Source organism: Diceros bicornis, chromosome 18 (assembly GCF_020826845.1).
Source record: "Diceros bicornis minor isolate mBicDic1 chromosome 18, mDicBic1.mat.cur, whole genome shotgun sequence".
NCBI classification, from domain to species: Eukaryota; Metazoa; Chordata; class Mammalia; order Perissodactyla; family Rhinocerotidae; genus Diceros; species Diceros bicornis.
The window spans coordinates 18,510,614-18,537,625 of NC_080757.1; the positions used below are offsets into that span (position 1 = coordinate 18,510,614).

Sequence of the window (27,012 nt, forward strand, 5' to 3'; positions counted from 1 at the left end):
GGCAAGACGGTTCATCTCTTTGAGCCAGCTGCCTGTGACATTTCATAGGGCTATTGTGAAGAATGAGACAGCATATCCAGAGTGCCTGGCACAGCATCTCACACACAGGAAATATTCAATGCCCAAATCCTTTCTTCACCACAGTTGGAAAAGCGAAGGATGTGGTTCTTTCTTGCAGAAAGAACCTGTTTCCTGTTTCCTCGTCTTTGAGTTTAGGGATGGAAGAACTCTGAAAGGCCTAGGAAATAAGGGCCCTCTCAGATTCTTTTTTTTTTTTTTTGTGAGGAAGATCAGCCCTGAGCTAACATCCACGCTAATCCTCCTCTTTTTGCTGAGGAAGACCAGCTCTGAGCTAACATCTATTGCCAATCCTCCTCCTTTTTTTTCCCCCCAAAGCCCCAGTAGATAGTTGTACATCATAGTTGCACATCCTTCTAGTTGCTGTATGTGGGACGCGGCCTCAGCATGGCCGGAGCAGCGGCACGTCGATGCATACCAGGATCCGAACCCGGGCCGCCAGTAGCGGAGCGCGCACACATAACCGCTAAGCCACGGGGCCAGCCCATCCTCAGATTCTTAAGTCAGGATTGTAGGCAGCGGGGTCACAGAATTCCTGTTTATCCCAGGGGAAGCTCTCCAGGATCTGGAAGCAGGGCTGTATCCCTGGGTGCACTGGGCAGGGGTCTACTGAGTGCAGGGCAGATAGGGGTGGAGCCACCCTGGGCTGTATTTTCTCCAAGAGTGTTGAAATTATAGTGCACTTGAACTGGCAGGGGCAATGGAGGTGGGAGGAGCAGGGGATGGTGGCTCTTAAGGCTTTGAGAAAGAAAGAGAAGAGAAGGTGACTGGAGCTGGATGAGGTCCCATCCTTGCACGATGCCATGAGCCCACTCCATCCAGGGGATAGTGCTTCTTCACATCTTGGTGGGGGGATAGCTGGGGGCTGCCAGTAACCTGATGAAAACTCTACGGGTTGGGTTATGGTACCAAGAAAGGGATGGCTCTGACACCCTGAGACAGAGATCTTGCCAGTCCTACTTGCTGAGTCTCCATTCCTTGTGTTGAGTAGATGATGCCATGGTCAAGGGCAGAAATCCTCACAGGCCTTAAGAAAACCTGATTAGGAGAAAGGATTAAGATCTGGGAGTATTCAGTGGGGAAGGCCCTCCTTCTTAGAAGGAATCTTTTTAGAAATAACTGTACCTTAGACAAGTTGTACACATGTAATCACCAAAGCCTACAGTCTCTGTTGTGGTCCATGGACCACCTGCATCAGAATCTTCTGGAGAAGGAGTTGAAAATGCAGAATTCCTGGGTTCCACCCAAGAGCTATCGAATCAAAACTTCTCAGGGGAAGGACCCAGGAATCTGCAGCTGATTCTTATGCGCACACAAGTCTGAGACCCACTGCTCCGCAGCATCACTTTCCTCAGAGTTTTCAAAGCTTTCAGAGTCAAAACAATGTGCTCCTTTCTCTTACTACTCTGAGTATCTTCTGGGGATGCCGGGGAAGGTTTTTACTTCTGAATTTGTGGTTTTCGGGCAATGCTATGACAGGGCTTGCTGGGCCTCCCCAGGCCCGAAGGCTTTGGTGCTGAAGGTTAGGAGTGTCAGTCCTCCCTCACCTCATTCTTCTCTCCCTGCAGCCCCACCAGCTACTGGAAGTCCCCTGCCCCTGACCGCTCAGATGATGAGCACGACCCTCTCAACAGCACCTCCAGGCCCCGATACTCCCACAACTATCTGAGTGACAGCGACACAGAGGCCAAGCCAATGGAAACCAACGCATAGCCCAGGGGAATGGTCCACACCCCTCCCACCCACGGCCTACTGCTGCCATGGCACCTCTCCCAGGAAATGGCAGGGCACAGGTGTCACTCACCGGACTGCGGATCCACATGGGAAACACCCAACCCTCTTCGGTCACGGGGTTTTCCAGGCTGTGGGTGTCTGGCATCTCCACATGGAAGAGGTCCGGGGAAGAGGAGCTTGTGAAAAGAGAACTTTTTGCTCCTTCTGCCTCCAAAATGCTGTACTCTTGGCTTCTACCTTGGGCCACCGTGGGCAGTGGCAGGTGGCTTGGCACTGCATAGAGCCAGCAAGTTGACCTCCATCTCAGCCCCCTGCTCAGGGACGGTGGACAGATTGCCTACTGGGACATTCTAGGTTGCTGGGTCCATAGGGAGGAGTTGGGGGCGGGAACAGCAATTCCTTCCCCCTGGCTTGGGGTGAGGGCTTTCTCTTCTCAGTGCCTGCTGTCTTTTTACTTTCTAATTTAAATACCCAACCTCTCCATCACAGCTGCATCCCTGAGAGTGGGAGGGAGCTGCGGTGGCAGCTGGGACCCCCGGGAATGACTAGGGGAATCTCATCTCCATCTTCCCTCTTCAGAGGGCAGTCCTTTCTCTGTGCAGCTGGAGAGACTGGTCAGCAGAGCTGGGTCCGCGTGGGGAGGGGCTCTCAGGTGCTTCTGGGTTTGGAGTGAACAAGCCTACACAGACAGGGGTGCATATGTACCATCCAGAACTTCCAGCCCCCACCCCTCTTCGTCTCATCCGTGTGTTAAGTGCAATGACCTATTTAAGAGTAAACCCATTCCACCTACGCCAGTTTGGGGCTTATCCAAGCACTGCCTCCCTCCTGCTCTGTCCAAGTTGCCTGAACCATAAGGTCAACTTGAGAGGGAAGGCCTTGGGTTGAGGGCTTGTGATCAGAAAACTGAAGATGGAAGTTTTGGTCAGCACTGATGTGTGTTAGACACGAGTCCTCGCCCTGTGTTCTGAGCCTGAGTCATTTTTCTTTTTCCAGTCGCCCTGCCCCCCAACACTTATCCCAGATATGACAACATGCTGCCTGACGGTCCCAGCCCCTACGCTAAACGTCATCCCACCAACACCACCAAACTTGGGGGCCCAAGGGCAGTGCCTGGTGCCGCTCCCATCTGCTGTCCCCCCTTCTCTCCTGCAATTGGTTTGTACTCATTGGGCTGTGCTCTCTCTTGCCTGTTTACCTGACGTATGGAAATAAATGTCCTTTTCCTCCTGGCTCCGCCAATTTTCCTGCCTGTTTCTTCAGGCTCAGGTAAAGTCGAGGGTGATCACAGGGGAGCAGAGTCAGGATTCTGGTGGTGACCCAGGGGAATCACCCTGGTCTCTAGCCTGCTCCCACGTCAGACCAGTGCCACTCAGAGGGCTTTGGCAGGTCATTTGGGGCAGGCAGAGGAAATGGGATGAAAAGATTGGTCAAGGAAGACACAAACCCACCTTTTATTTTAAGAGCCTATGGATTGTCATTCAGGTTGGCAGAGCTGTCCAGGTCTCCTCCTCCCCTGGCCTCCACTTGGGAATGTTGGGGTCTCTCTGATTGTTAAATCTTACTAATTACAGAGATCCTATCTTCTCTAACTTTTTTTAAGGGATGCAAGCTGGTTTTATTCGAATTTTTTTTTTTAAGTTTAATTTTAGGGCCAGCCCTGTGGTGTAGCAGTTGAGTGCGCACGCTACACTGCTGGCGGCCCGGGTTCAGACCCTGGGCGTGCACCGACACACCACTTGTCAGGCCGTGCTGTGGCAGTGTCCCATATAAAGTGGAGGAGGATGGGCACGGATGTTAGCTCAGGGCCAGTCTTCCTCACTAAAAAGAGGAGAATTGGCATGGATGTTAGCTCAGGGCTGATCTTCCTCACACACACACTAAATAAATAAATAAATGTTTAAAAAAAAAAAAGCCCATAAATATATCAATTTAAAAAAAAAAGTTTAATTTTAGTCATTCCAAAGATGACTTTTTGATCAAAACTTGGCAGAACTCTCTCTGGCCTCCAACCCCACTGGCCACAGGGCAACTTGAATAGGCTGGGAGTGCTGGCTTCTCCACCCTGTTAAGTCTCTGCCTCGTGACCCAGTCTATGCAGAGTTCCCTCACGGGCAGCTAAGAGACAGCTCATGCAGAAGAGAAAGAAACAAACGAGTCCCTCCTCCTCCTTTACCTTCTGTAATGTGACCAGTTATAACCCCTGCGTGCATAAAGTATTTACAGCTGGTTATCCAGGCTCCCGTCGTTTGGGCAGTAGGCAGGAAAGGGTATCAGACAGCCCTAATGCCAAGGCTCTGGTGATGTCACACCCAGAAAGGATCAAGAAAGGGAAGGAGGGAGAAGAGTCACCCCCAAAATGAGTGGGAGAGAAGTGTAAAATGGATCCATCTTGAATGAGACTGCCCTTCTCCACTGCCCTCCAAGGTTGAATAGAGAAGGTAGTAAAAGTGAAGTTATTTATTTTTTTAAACTGCTGGCTCCTCAAGTTCAGTTCTATCACTCATCTTTTACTCCTGCTTTCAAATAGCTTGGTGCATTTTCTGTTTCTCCCGGGAACTAGTATGACATAGTCCCTGTTACCTGTAGGCAAGATCTCAACTCTGTTCGCCGCCATGACGCAGGCCTTGGGCTAACTGGAAAGTCCAGCATCAGTCTCCAGTGGCCTGGCCTGGGCCAGGCGGCTTCGTTCAAGTCAGAAAACTTCTATTATTCCTTTATTCATTCACTCAACAGCCTGCTGTGAGTCTAGGCACATTCTAAGTGCTGGGGATGGACGAGCTCCCCACCTTCATAAAGTGGATATTCTAGTGGAGGAGTCAGAAACACAAAATATGTACTGCACCTACTAATATGTGCAAGCTTGGGGTGATTACAAACACTGTAATCACAGTGTTTGTCCTCCAGGGGCTCGTGCATTGGCACTAGGGCAGACCCAGGTGGAAATAATTACATGAGAGAAGGACGAAGAAGTTGCTTTGGGCATATTAGGGGAGAAGACACTCTCATGCGAGGAGGTTGGGACGACTGGGAAAGCTTCTAACAGGAGCTGGTATTTGGAGCTGGGGCTTGAAGAAAGGATAGCACTTCCACAGGGAGACATTGCTGGGACAGGTGTGCTGGGAAGAAAGAAGCAAAGGCCCTGAGAATGACAGGTGGCGGTAGGGAACTCCACAGGCTGTCTGGGGAAGCCAGACATCGCCTCACATGACTAATGCTTCTCCAAGCTGCAGCAAAGCCCCTCGGCCAGGTTGCTGGGCTCCGGGCTGAGAAAGAGGCAATTCCCTCAGCACCAACTACCCAGGGGAGTCCAGGGGCCTGCAGGGCCATCAAAGCCCATCTTTAGTTTGGGTGTGCCTTCAGAGATCTGTAAGCTCCTGCCCTCACCTGTACACTCAGGGTAGCTCTGGTTGCTAACGTGTAAGTGATTCCTGCAAACCAGGCAGAGTCTGTCCCTGTGCCAGGCTCAAAGCCGCCTCGCTAGATCCTCCTCTCTAATCTCAGACCCTCGGGATTGCTCTGACTCCTGGATAAGAGGCATGGGCAGAGACCAAAGCCCTATGAAGCTCCCCATTGTGCTCGGTCCGTGCCCAGAGACCACAGTGGCACGCAGCGACTCCCAAACTTCCTCCTTTTGTCCCGTGTCCTCTTGGCAGATTATCCCAGTTGTCCTTCCCCCATGCCCCGCCCCCATGCCTGGTGGCACAGACACTTAGCGATTTGCTCCTTAATTGTCCCCCAGCTAGGCTGCGCAGATGCCGCTCTTTAATCTCTCCTGATAAATGAATCGTGCCGCTCCTTTAATCATATGTTCATATCCAAGCCAATTTGAATCAATTTGGCAGGGAGTGTGTTGCAAGAGATGCCATGACTGCTGCGTCTCCCCCCAGGGCCCCGGAGCCTGCGCGTCTGCTGTCCTCACCCTCAGCAGAGAGCCCAGGAGGCCCATTCAGGGAAAGGATCTCCTCCCTGAATGGTGGGAACTTTTCAAAGTCAATCCTTCATTCCTGTCCTCCACGCTGGCCCTCGTGGGACTGGAGGGAGATGGATTCCCAAAGGCCTCAGCAGTGGGAGGGAGGGGGGCGAGTCCACAGCCTTCCTTGGTCACTAAATAAAGGGCCCCATTATCATCCCTGAGGGAAAGTGCTGCCTTAAATCTAATCCTAATCCTTTCTGTTCCCCTTTCATTTCCTCTGAGCTGGTTCTCAGGGAAGCTGGAACACTTCATCACCTTTTACTTAGCAACACATTCCAGACCAGTCTACGATAATTTGTCTTCCCTGCTACTGCTACTGGCTGTCACCCCAACGCCTTTCATTTTTCCCCAGCAAGTACTCTTTTCTAAATCCTCTGGCCTGGTGGGCAGTCCCATGCTTGGTAATGGACCAAGTTTTGCGGCGTGTTCAACTACAGAGCGTTGTCCGCGTGTTCTAGCGAAAGCAAAAGAAAAAAAAGAAGAACAAAACCTGCTAAACTGAGCGCTTCTGCCGCAAGCACTGAGACCTTGGAGAAGGGGCTTACCCTCTTGGGCCTCAGTTTTCCCATCTCTAAATCAAGGTGGTATTGCTGGCGAGAATTTTTGTTTCCTGAATTCGGCCGGAGCCCCTCACTGCTGTCAAGAGAACCTGCCATCTCCACCCCTTCATCACCCTCGGTGAGGGGCCAGAGGGGCCCACGGGCCGCGCTAGTGGGGCCGCGGGATCCCGGTCCTGGGGGAGGGACGTCTCCGCCCAGCGCGAGGTGGGTTCGGTCCAGCAGCGCGGTTGCGCCTCTGCGTCCTCTTCATTTCCTCTCCTTTTCCCTCGCCGGCTCTGCCAGTTCGCGCGGACGCCCTGCCATTCAGTGGGAAACCGGGGTATATTAGCATATTCATATCTTATTTGCATGACCTCGGCCTCTGGAGCGCTGGGCCTCTGGCTCCGCCCCCGCCTGGAGGTTCTTCTCGCTCTTCTCGGAAGCCACGCCCCTTGAAAGGTTCTTAAGCAGTTGACCCGCTGAACCCGTCGGCGTTGCCCTTTAAGGATTCCACAGGCGTGAGGATGGGTCTCTTTGCTCAGCAACCCGACAATACTGTTTCCTGCCCTATTAAGGGCTTTTGGAAGTCCTTGGCAGGAGCTGAAGCTGACATAGGTCATATGCATAGCGACTGGGGCCGAGGGGGCCCTTCCTGGCCTGTCAGTAGTGACCCGGGGGATGAGGAGGAGGATGAAACCAATAATAGTTCCCATTTGTTGACCACTTACTATGTCCCGAGTGCTTATGAACTTTGCCCACATAATCTCATTTAACCGTTACCACAACTCTATGAAGTATGGTCCCCGTGAGGAAACTGAGGCTCAGAGAGGTGATGTCTGTCCTAGCAGGGTCCTCAGCTTGGTTCCAGCAATTGGCCAGGCGTCCCTGAGCTATTCTGGCCTTGTCAGAGGATGAAGGCAGAGGCAAGAAAGCCAAGAATCGCTGTCATGATCCTCATCTCAAATCGCTGTGTACCTGGTATTCACCAAGGCCTGGCCTTAGGAAGGAAACACTTCTTGGCAATTTGGGGCGAGAAATGTCAACCTCGCATTTGTGTTGCTTTTTACAATTTTCAGAGCATCCCCCATATATTATCACATTTGTGCCTCACACACACTATGCCAACAATATGAATAACAGTTCCATATGGCCCAGAATGCATATTTTAAGCTATATTCACCTCAGTCTAATTTCATTACAGTACAACAGAACAATCCAGTCCATTCTCTGGGATTTGATCTGCGAGGAGTGATTTCCAGAGCATAGCCATTTTGGAGTCAACAAGGATTTAATTTGTTTACGAGGAATTTTAGATTTGTTTCTTCTAAATTTTACAGAGAAATTGAGTCTTCTGTAGCATAAACTCCAGTGATGGGTCATATGCATAAGGAAGATTCAAAAAAGGATGTGTGTTTTGCAATTGAAGTCAGTGACATAAATCTCCCAGTGGAATACTTAAATGCTCAGATAGAATTTGCTTTAGATATCAAAAGTCAGCTATGACAGTTTTACCAAAAAAAAACTCAAAAAGGATATTAAGTTTTGACACCATCTAGGCAAATTATATTTGAGGTGGCTTAAGAGTCAAAGAGTTTCCACATTTTAATAAATTTTTATATGTTTTGTGCCACATCTATGATCTGACTAGATTAGGAAAAGAAGCAAATGGATTTGGGGAAGAGAGGACGCTAGGGAATTTGAAAGTGGAGAACAAAAAAAAAAAGGAGTTAAAAAAAAAACCATCCTGGTTCAGGGAAGATGCAGCCAATAGCTTCAGAAACGTTATGTCTTTGAAAGACAGGTCAGTGACTGGTAAGCAGGCAAATATAAAATTGTATGTGGTGAAATAGGCCTCAAGGCTCATATTTAATCCTGGGACTGACATCAGTTGTGGGTTGGCACCCTTGCTTGAGGGCTGCTTCTGGCCCCCATGGGAATATTGTCCTCTGGAAAGCAGAGTGACCCTAGTGAGTGGCACTGCTCTGGAAGATTCTGCACTAAAAGCACAGGACTCACGGCCTGCCTTTGAGGGTCCTGGAGCTCATCTGTAGGGGCTGGTCTTTCTAGTGGACCATGTACTGAGCCACGGGGCTAGATTTAATAATAGAAAAGGAGCTTCTGCTCCCAGGAACTGGCAAAATAAGCTTAGAGAACCAACTAGAAAGTGAGGCAGTCTTACAGCTCTGTGAATGGGACCATGTACACATGACGAAAAGTACATGTGAAAACAGATAGATAAATATTAGAAGGGACCTCTGACAATTAGAAATAGTTTTATTTAGGGATATGGGGTTATAGATGAAGTATCTGTGCTTATAATAAAGTTTTCATACTTTTTTTTTAAGTCAGTACAGATGCGTGTCTGTGCCAAACACCAAAGAAATCCCCCAATTGTCATATTAGTGTGACTATAAGAGCAGCTACTTTCCCGGCATTTTATATATAGAAATAGTAGCTGTGGGGGTAAACCATGTGGCAAAGCTGCCTAGAAACTGCTTAGATCCCTTGCTCAGGGAAAGCCGTTCTTAAAGCAGCAGGCGTCTCCTGGCATGGATGAGAGTGGAGGCTGAAGAGGAACAGACTGGAGGGTGGAACTTGAACAGGGTATTGAGGAGAGAGGAGCAGCAGGGGAGGAGGGGGAGAAGAGCATCTAGACGTTTCCTCTCCTGCAGCCTGCAGCCCTGCAGGTGACAGGTTTAGGTGGCGAGACTCGTGTTGGTGAAGGCACTGATGATGGAGTGGGGTGAGGAGAAGCCAAGAGTCAAGAAGGTCATTTAGGATATTTGTGTCATGGTTATACTTTTTTTTAAAGATCTGTCAGAGTGGACATGGCTCAGTGGCCAAACTTTGTGCCTGGCTGATGGATTTGTGCTTCTCATACCTGACTCCCTCTAAGAAGGTTTAGCCCCTTAAGGACAAAGTATTTTTGCTGTTTCAGACAGTCAAGTGACCAGTGACTTCTCGGAGAAAATAAGAAAGTATTGGTATTAGAAGGGGACGCCTGGGGGTTCAGACATCGCAGAAGGTCTGAGAGGAGGAAGTCCCCTGAGGCGTGGGGTGATCTTCATCTCCCTCCCCGCCCCCACTCCTTGCTCCCCAGTAGAAATCAGCTACAAATCTCAGCTTGTTGGGAACAGATGGCCTTGGCTGACGAATAAGCCACCGCAGGCTGCTCCACCTGTTCTCGGGCTGGAATAATCAGCTCGAGACAAACATCGGCGCTGAAATAACTCATGGCAGCGGGTGATGCGCAGGCACAGATTCCAAAAATCTCTTAAATAGTCCCCCTCCAACTCTCTCCCCCTCCCCAGCCCCTAGAGGCCATCAGGGGAAGGTAATGGAGCGGAGAAGACAGATAGAACCCCAAACTGAGCGTGTTGCCGGAGCTGGTGGTGCCGCGGGGTGAGGCGGGGGGGCCTTGGTGGGGGCGGGGCTGAGTTCTGCGTGGCGGGCGGGGGGCGCGGGGCGGGGCGCCGGGGGACCCTTTACCTCTGCAAGGCGGGAAGTTATTTCTCAAGAGCGTGTGGAGAACGTGAGAATGGTTGGTCCATGTCAGGGACAAGTGTGAGGAGATCTCACCAGTCAGAAAGAGTAGAAAACTGAGAATTTGGGATTCATTTGCATTTGTTCATTAAAGGGGTGATATGCAAACGGGATCAAGCTACCAGCGAATCTCTCCTCCGCTCAGACAGCTCCGCCAGCAGCCGCTGGGGGTGGGTGCCTGGGTGCCCGTACTTCTCTGGACTGGTGTTCAGCCTCCCTCCCCTCCCTGATGAAGTCAGCAGAGGCAGATGAGCCCGTCGGGGCAATGAGAGCGCGAGAAAGCAGTGGTGATGGCGGGCGGGGGGCGGGTGCCGGCTAAGATGGGGGTCTGGATCCTTTGGAGCCAGTCAGGAGAGGACAGGGATTGAGAGAAAAGAGGAGGCTGATTGCTTGCTCTGGATGCCTCATAGGCGGCTCTCCTTGGTCCAGTCGCCTGGCCTGGTGCGCAGAGCATGGGGGCTCTGAGGCCCCAGAGGCTGTGCTGGCCACAGAAGACCAGCACAGCCTCGGACCCCCTAGTTGCAACTGCCAGATATGGTTTCCTGCAAGCGGCCCCTGTGGCTCTGCCTGAGGCCCAGGGCATAGGAGGACAGGGCACTCCCCTATCATTTAGGGTCATACAAACCCATTTTCCTCCTTGAACCAGGCCCGGCTCATAGAGGTGCCAGGGTGGCCCCTGTCCTGCCGAGTGCCTGGCTCTGTGGTTCTCATCCTGTTGCATATTAGAAACACTCAAGGAGATGTTTTTTTTTTGTTTTGTATACAAAAAATAAAACGAATAGTATAACAAACTTCTTAATCCATTAAGCAGCTTCAACAATTATCAAGACAGAAAATCTTGCTTCATCTACACCTCTGCCTACTTCCCCATTCCCTTCACTGGATTTTTTTTTTTTTTTTTGTGAGGAGATCAGCCCTGTGCTAACATCTGCCAATCCTCCTCTTTTTTTGCTGAGGAAGACTGGCCCTGGGCTAACATCCGTGCCCATCTTCCTCCACTTTATATGGGATGCCGCCACAGCACGGCTTGCCAAGAAGTGCCTTGGTGCGCACCTGGGATCCGAACCGGCGAACCCCGGGCCACCGTGGAGCGCGTGCACTTAACCGCTTATGCCACCAGGCTGGCCCTTCACCGGATTATTTTGAAGCAGACCCCAGATATAATATCACCTTGTTAAGAAATACTTTAGTATCTATCCCTCAAAAAAAATGATGACTCTCTAAAAAAATATAATCACAATACTCTTATCACGCCTAAAAAAATTATCAATAACTCCTTACTACCAAATACCCAATGTTTAAATTTCCCTGATTTTATTTTCTATATTAAAATATATATTAATATAACAATTTATGTAATATAATATAAATTAATTTATAATTATAATTAATATGTAAATATAAAATATAATAAATTATAAATATAAAGTTAGTTTGTTCAAATCAGGATCAAACAACATTGAGGAGCTTTCTAAGAAATACTGTGTCCAGGGCCTTCTCTCTCAGGGATTCCTCTTTAATTGGTCTTGGGTGGGGCCCAAGTATCATATTTTTTAAAGCTCCCTGGGTGGTTTTAATGTGCAGCCAGGGTTGAGAAAAGCTCTACCTTTCCCCCTACCAGCTTCCTGCCAACTCCTTATCCAGGCTGTTAAATACCTCTCTCTGCCTCTAGCCGGTAGACCAGGCGGCTTCCAGAGCAGTTGGCACTAATGTGTCTACCTGGATGACTGGAGGGCTGCCCATCTTCTCCAGGCTCATCTTTCAAGGTGGGCTCCAACTGTCTGTGGAAACAAGCATTCCTCTTCCCTACAAATTCACATATCACGTGCGCCTATTCCTATCTCATTCTCCCCTAATATGCCTGGTGCCTGTTCTTGCCTTGCAAGCATGGCAGATTTTTTTTTTTGCGTGAAAATAGCAAAATTCCTGCCTCAGGAAAAAATGAGAACTTCCCTGGGGGCTTTACTCCTTTGGCTGCTCAAGTGGCTCAGCGCTGCACCGGAGCTGTGGGGGGGGCCTGCTGGGGGCTTGGCAGCAGATGTAAAGGAAACCCGAGACTGAGTGGGACTTGAACCCAGCACATTTTGGGGAATCTACAAAACCTTTCTCTCTTGAAGATGTTGGCCCCAGGAACCTTTTAGAGAATTATAGCTGTGTCCCTAGTTCACAGCCATTTGCCTGCCTTCCCATGGCTGCTGCTCCTGTTCGCTCTTCTACCCCTCCACTCCACTTGCCTTTTGGATTTGTTCCTCCCTCCTGTGTCCCCCACTCCGTGCCTCACTGAATGTTGGTGAAACAAATCTTGGCTAAAATAATGAGCAATCAACTACCCTGATGCTTGGGGCAGCCTGGGCAGGGGCGAGGGGGAGGGGGTAGGGAACTGAATCATTTATAAAGCTTAATAAAGATGCAGATGAGCAAGCCGACTAGGAGCCCCAGAGCCGGGCTTATTCATTATTCAGAGCTATGTAAATGCCACTGGGTCCTACCTGTTAGAATCTTGCCCCTTGTTCCTGCTGCTTCTCCCCGCCCCTGACAGATCCAGCCTGCTTCGTGCCTCCCCTTCGCCCCAGTGCTTCCATTCACCCTGCCTTAGGCCCTTGCCCAGATACCCATTTCAGACCCTGCCTCCAGGGTAAGAAAAATCCTAGCTCTCCTCTCTAGCCAGAGTCTTCCAGAGGTTTTGTGGGGAGGCCCTGGCCTTCAGGCAAGCCTATATAGGTCCAAATAGATGGGCTTCTCATTTTTAAAGATTTCCAAGAAAAGAATACCACGAGAGTGCTTACATGCATGTTTTGATACCTCACAAATCTACTTAGTGGGATGGATCTCCTGAGGTCTAACCTAAATCTCTCTTGCTGCACCACCATTGAAATAGAACAACCAATAACCAAATTCTCTTTCATCACTACTCTGAGAAGTAAAATGCAGGCATCAAGTCACTCTCCAGCCTGCTGTCTCCAGACTAACTCGTCCTTGTTGCCTCCTTTTACCTTTCTAGACAGCTGACCCTCCTTCCAAGTTAAGACTCACACTCTTCTCTTAAACTTGTTGTGGGAGACCAAACTCTGCTGGGCGTTTAACTCATGCTAACTACATTCTGTACCTCCTCTTCTCCACATCGTGTTTACTGATTTGTACCCCATAACTGCCTACGTCTTGGGGCTCAAATTACCTTCCCCTGACTCTCCTCTCTCTGTACCAATATTCCCCCCTTCCCCCATCACCCCCCAATTTTTCAGTTTGCTGAGGCTGAGAGATGAAGAACTGGGTCAGAGTTGCGATGGCATGGATTGCCTCCGCCTTCCCTTCTTTTCTGGACTGGCTTGCCTCCCTCCCAACCCCCAATCTATTTTTAGCCTGCCTCTGTTTTCCTTAGTCTTGTTGGCAACCATGCCGGCCTCTTTCTCTTCGCTGCCCTTATCTCTCCCCCGCAGCCTGTGCAGACCCCAGCTGCCCTTCCAGAGGTCTCTTGTTGCCCGCCACATTTATTTTGATTTTCTCCCATCTTGAAGATATGTAGGGTCTGCCTGACATATCTGTCTTGGCAAATCCGTCAATGTTACTAACACCTTCAAGTTGTCCTCCGACCCCTTCGACAATGGCTATCCTCTCCTCTGTGCCTGGAGACTCTTCTCTACATCTCCTCTTCCCGTCTATGCTCCCACCCCACTGCCAATAAGACATGCTCAGTTCCTCCCACTTGGGTGTTCCAGGCCCATTTCCTTAGGCTTTGGGGGTGTGCAGCATCCCTGGAGGTCCTTGCCTGCCTTCTTGGCCTGCACATTGCCAGTTTGTTCTTATCCATTCCTATTTCTCTCCACTCTTCCCTCACCTCATCCCTCCCATGCATACCCGTCCTCCCCCACACTTGCCCCTGCTCCTGCCCCTCTTTGCACCCTGTTTCTGGGACACACCGGCTCATTTGTAAGGGCCTTAGCCAGCTCCAGCAGGGCTTGTCAGCATCCCCCACTTGTCCTTTCTCAGCCCTCCTTTAGACGTTGGTCCCCTCCTTTAGCTGTCACCAGCAAGCTGAATAAGACTGGATATTTTGGAAGGGGAGCTGCAGCTGGCTGGGGGAGGAGAGTGACACTGAGAGAGGCAGAGGCAGAGGGAACTGCGGACCGCTGTGAAGGAGACGGAGAGGTTCCCACATCCTTTCTCCCCAACTTCACCAACTTGGGAGCTGGCAAGATCTTACAATGAAGCCTCTCAGTACCTCATTTTTCTCTCCCTCTCAGCGATAACACAATACCTTGCTTTGCAATTCGCCACACTCCTACATACACCCAGATATCTGCATGGCACACTCCCTCTCCTACAAGTCTGCCCAAATGCTCCTCTTCAGCAAGTCCTACTCTGACCTCCATCGAAAAGGGCAGCCTCTCTCCCCGCATTCTCTATCTTCCTCACTCTGCTCTGTTTCGTCCCCAACACACTTGTCACCTTCTAACGTACAATGCAATTTACTTCTACATATTGTTTACGTGTCTTCTCCTCACTGGACTGCAAACGCTACAAGAGCAGAACTTTTCATCTGCTTTGTCCATGGATCCATCCACAGTGCCCAGCACAGTGCCTGGCACATACAGAGGCTCAATAAACATTTGTGTGATGAATGAGTGGATGAATGATCTTATCTGATCCTCACACACTCCCGTAGAGCTGGTCATGCTAACTACATTCTGTACCTCCTCTTCTCCACATCGTAGTATTAGTCCCACTTTTTTTGTGTGTGTGTGTGTGAGGAAGATCAGCCCAGAGCTAACAACCATGCCAATCCTCCTCTTTTTTTGTTGAGGAAGACTGGCCCTGGGCTAACATCCGTGTCCATCTTCCTCCACTTTATATGGGACACCGCCACAGCACGGCCTGACAAGCGGTGCATTGGTGCATGCCTAGGATCCGAACCCGGGCCACCAGCAGCGGAGCGCGAGCACTTAACCGCTTGCACCACGGGGCCTGGCCCCTAGTCCCACTTTTTTATTGTGGTAAAATATACGTAACATAAAATGTGCCACTTGGACCATTTTTAAGTGTATGGTTCAGTGGCATTAAGTACATTCACTTAAACCACGTTTGTGTTTGTGATGTGTTAAACCATGATGTTGTGAAACCATCACTACTATTCATCTCCAGAACTTCTTTATCTTCCCAAACTGAAACTCTGTGTCCATTAAACACTAACTCCTCATTCCCCCCACCCCCAGCCCCTGGAAACAAACATTCTACTTCCTGTGTCTATGAATTTGACTACTCCGAGTACCTCATACAAGTGGAACCATACAATATGTGTCCTTTTGTGTCTGGCTTATTTCACTCGGCATCATGTCGTGAAGGTTCATCCATGTTGAGTGTTCTTCCCATTTTACAGACATGATTATTCCCACTTTACAGAGGCTGAGGTTCAGGAAACCATCTGAGAGCACCTAAAAAGCAGATTGGGTGTGAAGTTGATGGGATTGGCTGGCTTTTATAATTCCCTGGAGAAATCAGTCTAATCCACGTGCCTAGGCCTATAAGGCAGTTGAAGAGTAATTTCCTCTGTGTTGTATTTCCTTTGGGAACATTTTTACTCTTATTCCCATTTCCCACTCTTCTCCTCTCAGTGACTCCTCCTAACACTTCCACCCCACCCGGCCCCAGTTTTTCTCTCCCCAGAGCACTTTAACTCCTGTTCTCTCGGGTCAAACTGGCCTGGTCTGGAGGTCCTCCTGCCTGGGTTTCATCTGAGCGCAGTCAGCCTCGGAGTCCCTGTTTACACGCCTCGCCCTCCACCCACCCTGGGGTAGTTATGAGCCTGTTCCTTTCCAAAGCAATTAGTGCGAGGAGGCCAGCCGACTCGGCACTAATGCCGTTTCATTAAGTGGGAGCAATCCTAATGATAATAAAATGGCACATTTAACATTCAAACATTGAACGGGGTTTCTAAGTGAGTGTGTCTCTCTCTTTCTTTCTGGTATAACAGCTCCATCTTCATAAGAACCTGACAATACACCTTAATGAGAGACTGGGGAGCTGAGCATCTTTACAGAGCCAGAGAGAGGATGAGAAGCAGACAAAGAATCCAGAGGAAGAAGGTGCAGTGCATTGAGGGGAGAAAGACCCCAAGGACTCCTGGGGTAATGGATTCTGTGGTGCTGACTGAGACAATTAAAGTCTGTGAGAAATAATGTCACATGGAAAATAAAGCCCACCACAGACTTTAATGCAATGCAGTTATTTATCTGTTTGTTCAACACATTTTTTTCAACAAACATTTATTGTGTACCAAAGATGAGCCAAATTTTGTGGGAGTTTGTGATGGAGAGTGGCTCCAGTTTTAAGAAAAGGAACTCCAAGGGCAGTAGTGATCTGCAAATCATCTTGTTTACCCTCCCCTGGGCAGCTGTAGTCAAACCCAGCCCAAGTTCATCAAATGTCCCAGCAAAGAGATTTTTAACAGCTGCTGTCGTCTCCTGAGCCAGTCCTTATGCCCCTCCTTATTGAGACATCCATCTCAAAAGTCCTTGCTGCTCTGTGATTAGAGAATATCTGATTCACCTTTAGGAAGCAAAAAAGTAGTGGGATTGGGGAGCTGGCCAGGGGAAGAAGGTAGATTCAATCATCTGGTGCTTACAGGGGCCTCAAGAGAGGCAGGAGAAAAGGGTGATATCTCCCAGCCACTTCTTTTATCTGAGAAGCCTTTCTTAGCAGAGGGCTTTATTCCCAGCTCCTGTGCACGGAAGGGAGGCTGCCAGCCAGGGGTCAAAGGTGGGCTTTGCCCAGGCCAGAGAAGCGGCTGATTCGAAAAGGTGTCAAGTCATAAGATGGTGTTAAGTTCATGCTTAACTCATACAGGATCTTCCCCACAACAGGGGCCAGTTTGAATCCATGCCCTAGGGAAAGGAGAGAGGGTTGTCAAGCATCCTCAGAGACAGAGCCTGGGCTCTCTGGAAGTCCATTATGCAGTCCCCAGGTAAAGCCAACTCTCCTCTTGGTCGCATCCCAAAGCCGTAAGTTGCCTCCTGCCATTAGGACTCCTTCTCTGATTGCCCCATCCAGCCCCCTTATACACTCAAGGTCTAGGATTTGGTCCCTATCTGGCAAGGCAAGAGTGTGGGAAACACCATTTTGCCCAGCACTAAGGTAGGCACCCCATCTGCCCCTGCTCGGGCTCACCAGAGAATCCAGCACCAATGACAATGTTGGCGTGCTTTGGGTGTCGATCGAGAATGAAGTGCCCATCAGGGGTGTTCTAGAAAGAAACAATCATATCTGTGTCCTCTGAGGATAGAAGGAGGAAGAACTGCAGGCTCAGAAGGGAGGGGACTAGGCTGGATTTCTTTCCAGAAAGAATGGGAATGGGGCACAGGAATGCTTTCTGCAAGCCAGTGCCCCCTCTGGGTATGCCAATCTTTCTCATTTGTCCATCTGCCTCTCTTCTCGTACAGAGCTATGAACACAGTAGGTACTCAGTTAATGCATGTAAACTAACTTTAGCCAAGTTGCCTCAGGCCCTGGTGACATCTGTGTCTTCTCTTTGTCCCTAAGGCCTGCTCAACTAGAACATCTTGCCAAAAAATCTTTTAGAGCTCTTCTGGGAAACATAGTGAAGGACTGCCAGGCATAAGCCTAGTTTCCTAATGAGAAGGAATATGAATAACCTCCAATAGGCCCTCTCTGGTGGAGGTGAACTGACCCACAGAAATGAGCTCATTTGTTTCGAGTCACATACTATGTCAGAGGTCGAACCGAGTCAGGCTTGAGCAGTACAACGCCTATCTGTCTCCTTGCCCTGTTCTCCAGGGCTGTGAGAGGGCCTGGCCCAGCTGCCCACACCCTTACCGTGTACATGCAGCGCTCCATAATGGCAGGCTCCGGCTCCAGGTCAGGTAAGTGATCTCTGACAAAGTGGCTCAGGATCTGGACGTCTTGGATGTCTGAGAATGCCGTGGGGCAGTCCCGCTCCTCCGGATCGGCATTGTTGCCGTGGTGATAGCAGACCTGGCTCCCAATCCAAGCGGTATGAGCTGTGAGGGCCAGTCTTCCCACACACCCAGCCAGCCCAGGGAGCAGGCTTACACACAGAACGCCCCCATCCATCATCCCAGCCTTCCCCAGTCCTGACAGGGGCTGCTTGTTTGCTTGTTGCCACACAAGGTTGCCTAGCTGTCCGTTCCCCCGCCAACCCTGTGTTTGCAAAAGAAGGGCTGCCTTTGCTGGGCCTCAGGACGGCGAGGGGGGGGGGGTGTCTTGCATTGCAAATAGCCAATAGTGAAGTAGGCTCCTGCTGCTGCCCACCAGGATCTGAGGGTGTCTGTTGAGAGGGAAGTTGGAGCAGCTGCCCCACATCTGTGTGGGCCCCTATTAGCCTTCTCTCGGCCTTTCCACTCACCTTCACCAGCCCTGGGTACTCTCTGGAGGGCAGCCCGTAGATGTGGTGGGGAGCCAGGCCAAGGCCCAGGAAGCATGGAAAGCCCTGGGACACACCATGGCTTCCGGGAACCTTCTCTCGCCAGTAACACACATTGATCAGCAGGGTCTTGAGGCAGAGAGAGGAAGTGGGAGATGAGGGGGAAAGCCAGGGAACTCTATAGACAATGGAGCACTTTCTCCTGAGGTCCTGCAGCCCTTTAATAGAAGCCCGGATGCCCCGCTTACCTCATCCATCCTTGTTTCACCCAATTCCCATGTCATTTACATGCTACATTTTGTTGTGATGCACAAAAATCTCTGAATCTCTGTCTCGTTCCCCATTCTTAGACTTCTCCCATAACTGCACCCATCCCTACTTCTCTCTCTCCAGGTGTTAATAATACCTCATATTTACTGAGTGCTTACTATAGGCCAGGCTGTCTCCTAAGGGCTTTACATATATCATTTAACTTAATTTTCCAACAGTCCTCTCTCCCATTTTACAGGTTATAAAACAGGCTCAGTAAGGTGAATGAATTTGCCCAAGGTCGTCCACTAGCAAGTGACAGATCCAGGATTCAAACTCGAGTCTATCTGGCTCCAAGGTTTCTTCTCTTAAGCACCAACCCTCAGGCTTCCAGTTCCCCTTACCTGGAGAGGCAGCTCAAGTCCCAGGGGACGGAGGAGCCGGTTGGTCCAAGGACCTGCTGTGATGATCAAGCTCTTGGTTTGGTAGCTCTGGGAGGTGGTTCCCACCACGACTGGTAGCACAGGTTTTATCTCTATCACCTTCTCTCCATCACACACTGTGCCCCCTAGCTGTCGAATTGCATCCTGAAAGGGCAGGAGCGGGGAAGGGCGAATTAGTTCTTATCTTATGTGGTTCACCCTGGTGGACAGAGTCCTTTACTTAGGGCAGAAAAGAGAGTGCAGAATCTAGACGTCTTCTCCCATATTGACAAGGCCTAGCAGGGTGTATACAACGGCCCTGCCCCAAAGGTCAAGACCGAGGCTGGCAGGGCAAAGGCTCTCATCCAGCAGGGGGTCGGGGGATAGCTGACTGGGACCCAGGATGCCCAGAACAGGAGCTGCATCACCCCCCGTGCCGCACAATATCACCTGGAGGACCCGGAGGGCCTTGTCTGCATAGAGAACTCCTCCAGACTTGTCCAAGAGCCCCACTTCTCCCCCGGCCAACCGAATATTGGGGAAACGTTGCTTCAGATCCTCAGAGGGGAGATACTGGTGTTCTACCCCCTGCCTAGACAGAGTAGCCTGGATTGTCTTTAATTCTGGATTCTCCTTCATTCCCAGCATCAGTAGTCCAGTCTGCCTGTAAAAAAAAAGGACACCTGGGTGAAGTATGCATCGGGGCCCTGGGCCGTTCTCTCTCATTCTTCAGCAAGGGTCCCAGGGCAGGCACTGAGGAAAGTCCTGGCCTCACGTTCAAAAAGCAGGTAAAGTCATCCCTATTCTGTCCTAAGAGTCTCTGTATGACGGAGCTGGTTTCCAGCCCATTCCCAAGTCTGCTCTTGGTTGTCACTATTGGTTTGCTTGTCCCTCCATCCTCCCTCCTCAGCATCCATCCTGCCCTTGAGGGCAGAGATCCTAAGTCCTCTTTGATCTCCACACCTGGAAAGTGGTAGGTGTTCCATGAGTCTGATAAGATTTCTTCCCCTTCTTCCTGTCCCCTGACCCCGTTCCCTATTTTGATCTCTATTCTTTGTCCTCTTTTTCCTCTACCCCACCCCTGCTGTTTCTTTTCCCTGTCCCTTTTCTTGTCATATAACGTTTTGTCTCTTCCTGTGTGTCTATCTCTTGGTTCCTTCTCAGAGGCTGCCCGTTTTGTGGAAAGGGTCCCGAAGTGGGAGACTGGCTCTGGGTCCAGTCCTGGCCTCGCCTCTGTGACCTTGCTCTGATTGCTCACTGCTCCAGGCCCCAGATTCCTCCTCTGTAACACACACGTGTTGCACTGTTGGTGGCTCCACACCAGGGTGGCACCACCCTCGACCCAGGGGCATGTGGAAATGGCATGGGCCATTTTTTCAGTTGTCACAATGCCTGGGGATTGCCACTCACATTTAGTGGCCAGGGATGCTAAACCTGCAATGCTCAGGAAGATCCCACCCAAATGCCAATAGCACTGTCGTGGAGAAACACCAGTTGATGATCTCTTAGGGCTCCAACAATTAATTCAGTGATTCCATGATTTAGTTTCTCTCTATACTTCCCTCCATGCTTCTTAGTCCCTAAGGAAGTAAAAGCTGTTTCTCTTTAATGCTTTCCATCTCTCTGTCACAATAGACCAGAGCTCCCTTTTTGTGGGAACTGAGCTAACAATGGAAGGGTCACTTTGGCCTTTGGGACCATTCCTGCAGTCCCCCTCAGTTTCAGCAGCTGCAGTGACCAGCATCAGCCTGGTACATCCCCCAGGTACTGCATATAAAGCTCGTAATAGCCTATAATGGAGTCTCATGGATATTACATGCTTCCAAATCCCACATTATCTGGTTGGGGGGATTAAAGAGAAGATTGTGAGGGGGTAGGGACACAGCGGGCCCTGGGGCCAGTGTCAGTACACAGAGCTGCGCAGCATGCCCAATCCATTTGCCATGGCCCCCGCCTACCCAGCATTCACCACTGGTGAGAAAGCAACGAATGCCGCTGCCTCTTCAAAGCTCAGCAGAGGAAAGATGCTGTAGAAATCCCCATAGCCCGTAGACAGTCTTTTTCCTGTGGTCCCAAAAAGGACTTCAGATTGGTTCTTAGGTAATGAAAACTCATCTAGTAAACTTCTTGGTCAACAGGATAATTACAAAGTCACTCAAGTTTATGTTCTTGAACCCAAACCTGATGGAGTTGTGGCTGGGAAGAATTCTGGGAAAGACCCGGCTTAACCCTCACCTCAGCAGCCATAATGTCAGATCCCTAGCCCGGAAATTCCAGAGCAGCATATTCTAACCCCTGCTTGCATCTCTCATATACTCTGAAATTTAGTTACTTTCTCTTTCTCCTTCCTCCCTTCCTTCCTTCCTTCTTTCCTTGAAATAAGAACTCCTCTTACAGAAATGTACTGTATGGGGAAAATGAACTCATGCCAAGACAATGGGCAAATCTGTCGAATTATGAAATGCTGAGCAATGTTCTAATTCCCAAGCCAGGGCCGGCCCCGTGGCTTAGCGGTTAAGTGCGCGCGCTCCGCTGCGGGCGGCCCGGGTTCGGATCCCGGGCGCGCACCGAGGAACCACTTCTCTGGCCATGCTGAGGCCGTGTCCCACATACAGCAACTAGAAGGATGTGCAACCATGACATACAACTATCTACTGGGGCTTTGGGGGAAAAATAAATAAATAAATAAATAAAATTTAATTCCCAAGCCATCCTACGGTGGATGAAGCTGCAGCTCCCCATCCCTAGGAGTAATCAGCGAGCTGATTCTGACAGTGAATGTAATTGTGCCGATTGTAATCATTTTGCTCCAGCTCTCTGCCCCTGTGGCATTTATTTTTTAGCCCAGATATTGATCTAACAGTAGGAAATTTTCCATCTGAATTTGTGATGCTGGACCCTCCCCTAGTCCGAAGACGCATTTGGGAAATTCTCATTTTCCGTGGATCACAGCTGAGCTATTTGGCCTGAGGGAAACCGTGCACTGCTGGAGAAATGCCTTGGATTGGAGAGAGATTTTTGACCATTATGAGCAAATCGGAAATAAATGTAAAACACTGCCTGGAAATGCAAAGGCCTGTCATTACGGAGATAGGTGAGAGGCTCCTGTGGGAAATGCCTAGAGAATTGGAAATCAGTCAATCAAAACCAGGACTAGAGAATGGGCCTTTTCCCCCCGTATGAAGATAGATGATTTCCATGGGCAGATTGAAAATCATTTAAGTGCTTATTTTCTTAATGGCTTTTCCTAGATCCCAATAAACAGATCGCTCATTCTGCATCAATTTCTCACCCCTCTGCTCTGGGCCTCCCTCTCCTCTTTTTTTCTGCTCAGACCTAGGCTACAAAGTTTGGGGAGGAGAAGAGTGACAAGGGACAAAGACATCGCAGGAAAAAAAAAATGTCCAGGAAATGACTGGTCAGGGCTGGCCTAGAAAGAAGGCACCTTGAAGCGAGGCTGGGTTGTCAGGGAACCCTGAATAGCGTGGGGCTCTGACTCCCAGAACGCAGTCAGCTGAGTGTAAAGCATTCGGTATGAACTGTGCCTTCCTCCCACCCCTACCTAGCTGCATCCAGCACCAGGAAGAGGTAATGGAAGATTCCTCCCAAGGGCCTTGTTGACTCCTCTATGGCCCGACTAAAGCCTCGGACGCAAGGTAGGGAGTGGTGATCAGGGATTTCCACGAGTTACTACAGCAGGACAGGAGGCAGGATGGAGTGGGGAAGAATTGGGAGGGGCGACAGCTCTCCCTGCCTCTGCCATCTCCCATCCCAGGCTCCAGCTTTCTCTGGGTTAAAAGTGCCAGGCAAGCCAGCTCTCAGAGTCACCTTGGGGAAGGGACTGGAATCGGGCCTTGGTAATGGCTGCTGTCTTGGTTGGTTTCAGAGGAGCTCTTGGCGTTTCATCTTCCGCTCAGTGGGTCGAGGTGGAATTGGTTAACAAAGACTGCTCCAGGGAGGGGATGCGGCTGACAAGCCAGACACTTCGCAGACACAGGAAGCAGCAGCTGCGGAGGGGGCCGCCAGGTTCTGCCAGCAGCTGTACTGCCTACGGCTGTGATCTTGTCTGATATTGTCAGCTAAGCAGGGGCAGCCCGGGTCAGGAGCTAGATAGTAGGACTCAAAGGGAAAAGGCAGGGCGGGAAAGAGATGGGCCACAGAGCTGGGATTTGCTGTTGGTATCAGTGTCCTGGCTGCACACATCACAAAGATTCAGACCTTGTGATCGGACACACATGTCATTGTCTGTTCCCAGAATATATGCAAATATCCTGAACCCAGCCATGTTTAGCATGCCATTGTCACAGGAAGCGGTGGAACAGGATGAAAAGAATTGAACAACCACATTAAGTACCAACTCCTGAAGTTGTTGTTTTTTTAAATCATCATCAAAAAGCATTAAGTAAATACATTCGTATCTGTCAGATTATGATATTATGCTGGTTCTTCCAGAAGAATCTAGGAGAATAAGAATCACAAAGATGATGAATCATTTAGAAAATCAGAATTAAGAACAAAAGCTACAGGAATTGGAATGGGAACATCTGTTCTGTATCCCTAAGTAAAAGAACCAAATAAATTAGTGTGCCTGAGTTAATTAGGTTAGCCATAAGAAAGGACTTGTTAATAATAATTATATAATAATAATAATAATATCTAGCACTCTATCGAACTTTAAAGGTTTTTCAGAGCACATTCACTTTACTTTTCATCGTTCATAATTGGGGCTGTGAGGCAGCAGAATGGTCTTTTAAGAGGATTGCTGATACGTCCCTCGCTTTAAATGTACGTTAGCAGTCTTTTGACCTGGGATGATTTAGGCATGAACTTGTTTAGAGACAGAGAATGGACAAGGTAACCAGTTCGTGGTATCTTCCAAGTCAGGCGCCAGCAAATTACAACCCAGGGATCACATCAGGTCTACCAGCTGTTTTTGTCTGTCGCACAAGCCAAGATGGTTTTTATAGTTTTGAATTGTTGATAAAAAGCAAAAGAATAATATCTCATGGAATGAAAATTATATGAAATGTCAGTGTCCATAAATAAAGTTTTATTGGAACACAGCCATGATCATTTGTTTACATATTATCTGTGGCTGCTTTCGCGCCACAATGGCAGAATTGAGTAACTGGCAGAGTTGAATAGTTGCAACAGAGACCATATGGCCTGCAATGCCTAAAATACTTACTATGTGGCCATTTACAGAAAAAGTTTGCCAAGCCCTGTTCTAAACTAAGAGTATAGTAATCCTGTGATTTGCACTAACGGGTTAAGACCTTGACTACTCAGCAATCCTCTCATAAGGTTGTGGGGAGACTTGAACGAGTTAACACGTATCAATACTTTTAGAACAGCCTTACGGGCCGGCCCCGTGGCTTAGCGGTTAAGTGCGTGCACTGCGCTACTGGCGGCCTGGGTTCAGATCCCAGGCGTGCACTGACGCACCGCTTCTCCGGCCATGCTGAGGCCGCGTTCCACATACAGCAACTTGAAGGATGTGCAGCTATGACATACAACTATCTACTGGGGCTTTGGGGGGAAAAAATAAATAAATAAAATCTTTAAAAAAACAAAAGAACAGCCTTAGTTTCTTATTACAAGCACTAAATATGTGATGATGATGATGATGATGATGATTTGTCAGTTACTATGCTAAGCCCTTTATATACTTATCCTCACAACAGCCCCATGACATAGATATTATCACCCCTACTTTACAGACAAGAAAACTAAGTCTCGCAGAGGTTAAACAGCTGGCTCCAAACCACACAGCTAAATGTGTCAGAGCTGATATGTGGAGCCAGGCTGCCTGGTTCCAAAGCCTTTCCAAATTCCTGACCTCCTGCCTAAGAGGTTATGAGAATTTTCTGCCCAAGGCTCCCTATCCCTCCCTCCAGTGCCATTCCCCTTGATGCCCACAGCTGCTGCATCTCGTCTGTCTCCTCCTGCCTCTCTTCCTCTCGTGCTCAATGGAGATAGGATATGGCTGACCCAGAATAGGTGGAAGGAACTGGCATTTATTGAAAGGTGCTAGGCACTGTGCCGAGTATTTCATAAGAGTCTCATTTAATCCTCACTATGAGGAAAAATGAGGCACAGAGAGGTAGAGAAACTTTTCCAAGGTCACACAGCTGGTAAGAGGTAGAGCACAAAGTCAAATTCAAGCCTGTCTGAGTCCAGAATCGTCTTCCCTCTGAAAGATTTCCAGATACTCTCCTAATATCTCTTAGTTGCCTCCTTGTCTGCTGGAAAGAAGTCTGCCCTCCAAGATTTCAGCAGTTCTTTTAGCACAAGAAAGATACTCAGCAGTATTCACAGATGGCTGACAGAGAGGGGTCCCTTTGCCAGGCTACCCCTCAGCAAGACATGCTCCTTTATTTGGGTGCTGGGTGCATTATCTGCCTCGGGAATAAATCTGTAATTAGCTGCCCTAGCTGTATTTACATAATGGATTTCACTTGGTTCTTAAGTTAATGGTGTTTTTGCAACAGAACAGTAACCTCTTGGTTCCTGACCATTAAAATAACTGCCACCCTGTAGGGTAGAGCCATGGTTTTGTAGGAAGTTCAGTTAAGAGCCACAGAGAAGGTGGGAGGGGAGGAGGGATGGGTAGCTAAAGTTCTCTTTGTATCAGGAGTTGTCTGCCTTCTTCCCCATGGGTATTTCAAAGGTCAGTGGGAGGGGAGTCCTAAGGGGAGAGAGGGCCCTAAGGGCAACAGGGAAATATCTGCAGGCTCATCCCTGGCAAGCAATGGGGCCTGAGAAGCATCCCCATTTTGTTCCTATGGGAAGAGGTATTCAGAGAGAATGAAATGGATTTATAGGGGTCACTCTGGGGGTGAGGACCCAGCATGAAAGGTTCTGATACTAGTAGGAATATAAAGAATCAAGAGAGCAGCCTCCTCTTCTATCTCAATCCCTGCCCTAAAAGAGTCTCAGATGGCTCCACGGAGATGTAGTTACAAACTCCAGCTTTGGGTATCTGCCCACAGTGTCTTTCCAGTGGTTTTCCCAGTACAACCTCTGCCAGCCTGGGACACATGGTCTGAACCCAGTCCTGGAACTCAGAGTCTGGCAGGAGCCAGCTGGATCTGTGGGGTGATCATAATGACAGTGAGCAGAATATGTCCATGTGTCTGGCACTTCTCTAGGCCCTGTGTCCCTCCATTACATTTCAAGTGTTCCTGGCACTGCCCCCTCACATACTAAAAGCACCTGGAGGTGCTAGGCCCCGTAATTCAAGGAATCCTCCCTGCCAACCTGTGTAATTGGGTTCCAGCCTCCTGCTCCAGCTGGGCCCATATCTGGTAGCACTCATGCATCATCTGGGTGTAAAAGTCTTCAGGGTATGCCCTTCGTATTATCCGGCTCTGCCCATGGGAGCTTCCTCGGGAATGTGGCAGGAAGAACTGGAAGTGGAGAACAAGAGAGTCAACTGAAGCTGTCACCCCTTGCACTACACACACATACAGACACACACTCCCCTTGCCCCCAAGAGCCAGCTCATCATGTGCTGTCAACCAGGAGCACTTATTCTTCAAATATTTCCATACATTCTCCTTTTATGGCCAAGTTATTGATTTGGCTATCAGGATAGAAGGATAGAAGTTCTTCAGTAGCACTAACTCAGTGTCCTTTTTGCTAACATCATTTACTTCCCCAAGTTCCTTTGCTGGTTAGTCTCTAGTCATCCTGCTTAGACTCAGAGAGAAGCAGAATTAGAAAGAAACTCCGGGCTCATTCTAGTCTAGCCCCCTCATTTTATGGACAAGGAAGCTGATGCTGACTATTTCTCTGTGGCTCCATATCACTCGGGACAAGGAAACCACCTTGGGATTTAGCAAAAGATGAAGAGTTTCCCGCAAGGTTGGACAGAAATCCCTCAGACTTTGAGGAAACTGATAGAGAAATGAAAAATGTTTCTAACCAATCCAGCTCATTACTAAGAAGAATAAACCAAAACCAGCCTGAATAGCTGTAGGCAGAATGAGAGGGTAGAAACCTCTAGAAGGTGGGCTGGGTGGACCTGCCCTGGAAAGGACCTTATAGGTATACAGGCCCACCCACATGTGCAAT

The 27,012-nt window shown here is 49.3% G+C and overlaps 2 protein-coding genes across 12 annotated transcripts in view; one reads left to right on the plus strand and one right to left on the minus strand.

Annotated features, from left to right (window-relative positions):
- MYO18A (myosin XVIIIA) overlaps positions 1–15,983 on the plus strand; it is a 108,774-nt gene extending 92,791 nt beyond the window's left edge. For 8 of the 9 annotated variants that reach the window (XM_058560207.1, XM_058560206.1, XM_058560210.1 and 5 more), the window contains one exon: positions 1,647–3,044. In XM_058560207.1, coding sequence (XP_058416190.1) covers positions 1,647–1,791 — 145 coding nt within the window. In that variant the 3' untranslated portion in view covers positions 1,792–3,044. Of the gene's footprint in view, positions 1–1,646; positions 3,045–15,838 lie in introns of those variants that run through there. The other variant, XM_058560213.1, reaches the window with a different exon arrangement.
- A 77-nt stretch (positions 15,984–16,060) lies between these two features.
- PIPOX (pipecolic acid and sarcosine oxidase) overlaps positions 16,061–27,012 on the minus strand; it is a 46,870-nt gene continuing 35,918 nt past the window's right edge. Inside the window, exons 2-8 of one of the 3 annotated variants that reach the window (XM_058560216.1) lie at positions 26,197–26,345; positions 19,387–19,600; positions 18,919–19,101; positions 18,248–18,394; positions 17,698–17,856; positions 17,032–17,107; positions 16,061–16,748 (exon numbers count right to left, since the gene is read on the minus strand). In XM_058560216.1, coding sequence (XP_058416199.1) covers positions 16,618–16,748; positions 17,032–17,107; positions 17,698–17,856; positions 18,248–18,394; positions 18,919–19,101; positions 19,387–19,600; positions 26,197–26,345 — 1,059 coding nt within the window. In that variant the 3' untranslated portion in view covers positions 16,061–16,617. The remainder of the gene's footprint in view (positions 16,749–17,031; positions 17,108–17,697; positions 17,857–18,247; positions 18,395–18,918; positions 19,102–19,386; positions 19,601–26,196; positions 26,346–27,012) is intronic. The other 2 variants (XM_058560219.1, XM_058560218.1) reach the window with 2 other exon arrangements.